This window comes from Gavialis gangeticus, unplaced genomic scaffold (genome assembly GCF_001723915.1).
Source record: "Gavialis gangeticus isolate Ggan-Ray unplaced genomic scaffold, GavGan_comp1, whole genome shotgun sequence".
Taxonomy (NCBI): domain Eukaryota; kingdom Metazoa; phylum Chordata; order Crocodylia; family Gavialidae; genus Gavialis; species Gavialis gangeticus.
The window spans coordinates 116,566,330-116,570,573 of NW_017729025.1; the positions used below are offsets into that span (position 1 = coordinate 116,566,330).

Sequence of the window (4,244 nt, forward strand, 5' to 3'; positions counted from 1 at the left end):
GAATAACGGTCACAAGCTGGCAGAGGGTAGATTTAGGCTAGATATCAGGAGGCACTACTTCACTGTCAGGGCGGCTAGGATCTGGAACCAACTTCCAAGAGAAGTGGTGCTGGCTCCTACCCTGGGGGTCTTTAAGAGGAGGCTGGATGAACACCTCACTGGGGTCGTTTGATCCCAGTACTCTTTCCTGCCACGGTAGGGGGTCGGACTTGATGATCTGCTTAGGTCCCTTCTGACCCTATCAACTATGAAACTGGGGTATCTTCAGATACTTTGAAGGGTGCTGTGAGGTATGAGAAGATGACCAGATAAATTGTTGTATTGACTCAAATATTTAAGACCAGGGAGGGGTGGGGGGAAGCAAGCCCCTTGTCTTATAAATGTGTATAAGGAAATGTCATTAAATATATTGATTATCATTGAACTGCTGCCAAAAGCAGCACATACTCAGCAATGGAAACCAGCTATGAAGTTTATTAAATGAAGCCAACACTGAGCATGTCTATAAAACATATGGCCCACGTTGGGTTGATGGGAGCCGACTGCATAGATAGGTTAGTGCAGCCCACCCAAATAAAACATGTAGTAGTGCCCATTGTATGCAGTCCCCCTCAGCACCAACTCATTTTCAAGTCGTGGTGACCCACAACATGGTGTAATTTCCTCTTCACTCCCACATCTGAGTGGTACCTTTCTTTCCCATTTCCAGTGATTCCTGTTTCTTCACCAGCCTTAAATGTCTGGCAAACATCACCAAACAGGACCCCAAACAGTTCACCAGGAATCCCTTGGTTGCCCCTTCTCTCACCTTGTTGTATATGCTTAGTGTGGCCCTGCCCTTCATGAGGTAGTGCCAGACCAGGGTGCCCTGTGCCTCATCCACATACACATGTCTGGAGGATCCCAGGACTCATGACAAGAACACCCAGCTCCAGTCATGAGTCGGGGTGCTAATTAGCACATGGAACCTTTGTGGCAGGTATTTGAAGTACACACGCATGCTGAGCTATGGAGTTACCATGGCTTGAAATGCTGTTGACTGTGCTGGGGCCCAGCACAGTGGTAAAACATGAGCCTTTTTGCTTTGAACTAATATCGTGCATAGTGTGTACTCTATATAAGTGGATACAAAAATGTTGCTCAAAAGTATGCGTCAAACTTGCAAGAGTTTCAAAAAAGGTAGCATGCATCAATTCTGGATGAACTAAGCTCATGGGTACTAGATGCAAATTGCTACAGCCATGTTTCATTTCAAGGTCACTGTTTTCAAATTTTCTCCTAACTTCCATGTCCTCAGTGAGAGTGAGATCTGACAGTAAGAAGTAGAAAGAGCTTCAAGGGGAAGAAGTTAGGGGGAGGCAGAGGATAAGGGGGGCTACCTGACCTGATCCCTGCAAGACTTATTTTTCCTGCTGTAGCAGTGGGAGGGGGACACATTCAAGGCAAACCTCCAATAATTAGATTCTGTATGTTGAAAATTCTAACAGGTTTATAAATTTTCTATATATAAAACCTAATTAATGGGGATCATCTTGTAGTCAGGGTCATCTTCTATTTGAGTAAATACAGTAATCAGATGAGCCCAGGTTCACTCTGGTCTCTGCCCGGACAATTCCACACCTTTGCTGCTCAGTATCTCTGCAAGGTGGTAACCACTGTCATATATAAATTAGTTTTTAAATTGAGTGTAACTCAGTTATGCAAAAGTTATGGAGTGGGGGGATGGGGTGCCTTGAGTCCAAAAAAGGTTGAAAACCACTGGTGTAGACGAATGAAGAGTTTTTTGCTTTTAAATGGGGTCCTACAAAAAAAGAGCATGTCATTAGTACTATTAAGTGGTTATATGTATTTTTTAAAGCATCAACTTAATAGATTAACCAAAATTAATTAAATACAGCTCTAAGGAAGCAGTAGAAATATAAATCTAGAAATGAATTCAAGAATTGTCTCAACCCCATGCTTTTTATTCCTCCTCTGATAATTACTTGTTGGAATTTCATCTATTAGTTTTAATACTTCTCTAGAGAAATGGAAAAGGGAAAGTTACTCTTTTTTTTTAACGTAAAAGACTAAAAGGTCTATCATTTTATGATAGACTATGTCCAGAATGATTGTCACTGTTACTGTACTTGTTCTTTGTTCATGGTTTGTATTTTCCTTTTATTATAGGCAGTTGCTGGTTACTTCGATATATTTTTTGAGAAGAACTGTCACAACAGGGTAAGTACTTGAGGTTGTACATTCAAAATTAATTATATAAGATGTATATTTTTCATTTTGTTGCCCCAAGGTGTTTGAAAGCTGGCCCATTTTGCTGTTGCAAGCATTTAAAGTGTGTGTTTTATGTAATAGATTAATGTAGCGTGATATTAAAAATGTACTTCATCAGAGGATTTTGAACTCTGTCAATGCAGGTCTTGTTTTCAACTGGTCCCAGGAGTACCAAAACACACTGGAAACAAACTGTTTTTCTTCTTGAGAATCCAATTTCTGTAAAAATAGGTATGTACTATTTAAAGCAAGATTTTTTTAATACAGCATTGATGGTGTGTTTTGCTTTGTTACTGTTGAATTTATATCAAAATAACTATTAAAAGTTGAAAGTGGCTATCGAATGAGTTCTTGAAGCTATACTTCATGGAATTTCCATTTTAATGCATGTAGGAACCAGAAAATGTGTGTTTTGCATTTTATACTATAACCGTAACTTGTTTTTATTAGAAAAATGTTCATATTTCTACAAGTATGGATTTTTCTTTTTTTCTGTGGAAATATAATGTTATATAGTAGCTGACACTGGAGTGGTCTTCTTCTGGTTAAATATTACAATCTTGCATATGACAATAGGATGTATATTTAAATTATTATTAGTTTATTATATAGCTTTCTGGAATGTACCTCCAAAGTATGCTTACATTGATCTTGATCCAGCCCATGACTACATTTTGTTGTTACTGAAGCATTACTACTGTGTTTAATTTAATAGAAAACAATTCCAAAGAACTTACAATCAACACTTTCCATTGGATGATCTTCACTTGTGCCTTGTCTGAATACACTAAACTGTAGCAATTCCATCATAAAATGAGATTGATCTTGAATTTCAAAATGAGCAAATTTGCTATCAGTAAAGATGAGCCAAAACTCAGGTGAACTATTATAGTAGAGATAGTTGAAAGTTTAAATAGTGCTAATAAAAACACTACTAAATTCTACTATACATCTTTGAAGTATTGTTCAAATAAAATCAGTCTCCAGGATGCATCCCTGAATTGGTGGTTAAAAATTGTCCAACTCTACAGATGGAGAAATAGAGACAATTAAACTGAATTGCCATGGAGTACAGTGCGTTTGTGCTAGAACTTGGCTTATGATTAAGAAAGTCTTGATATTTATTGCTATGCTTGGTCTGCTGAAGGTAACTTCTTTTCTTTTTCCTTTTAAAGTGGCATTTAATATCAAAATAGAAATGATTAAATTTTATATAATGAGGAAAAAAAATCTTATCTCCTTTATACTTTTACATAAACAGATGGCTAAATGTTTTCTCTTTTGCTTGTTTTATTACTGCTAGAATTTGGTCTCAACTAATATGTGAAGGAAGACTACTTACTTTTCTGCTTCCTTTTACGCTGCTCACCCCAGCCCATATGCTTACCTTGAAACCCTTTCTTGAAAACTTTTTCTAGTTGTACAAACTCGTTGACCCTCACTCAGAAGAACTTTATAATTAAAAGAATAGATGAACACAGTTGGGGGAGGAGGTATGATGAATAAGTAAAATAAATATTGCAGTGGTTACAAATGTTGGTTTCACATTTTTCCCTTGTAGGTATGGTTTTAGTTAGGGGGAGAGTAGGTAAAACAAACGGAGTAATGGGGCTAAGGATAGGTTAAAAGCTGCTGCTCCTCGCATTAAAAAAAAATAGTGGGGGAAGGAGGGAGGGTTGTGAGAGTAGTTATAAAAAGAGGCTGAGGAGAAGAGATGGTGAAGTCCTATGAGGACTGTGTTAGAGCCGATGGACAAAGCCGAGGCTGTGAATGCCCAGTCAAAAGTATAGAAAATATCACCACATTTTAAGTTCCTTGTTAAAACTGGTCCCTGTTAAAACTGCTTCTTTTTCTGTTCTCAGCAGCTGTAGTCTCTGGCTGGCTGCTTCCTGTAGGTTTTTTTTGCAAAGGTTCAGATTTCCTGAAATTATTGCTTTATTTGCAATCTGAATTAAAAAAAAAAAAAAAAAAAA

General features: G+C 37.6%; 1 protein-coding gene across 2 annotated transcripts in view; it reads left to right on the forward strand.

Moving 5' to 3' along the window:
• PRMT3 (protein arginine methyltransferase 3) overlaps window positions 1-4,244 on the forward strand; it is a 167,424-nt gene that overhangs the window by 146,070 nt on the left and 17,110 nt on the right. For both annotated transcript variants that reach the window (XM_019519469.1, XM_019519470.1), the window contains 2 exons: window positions 2,170-2,220; window positions 2,415-2,502. In XM_019519469.1, coding sequence (XP_019375014.1) covers window positions 2,170-2,220; window positions 2,415-2,502 — 139 coding nt within the window. The remainder of the gene's footprint in view (window positions 1-2,169; window positions 2,221-2,414; window positions 2,503-4,244) is intronic.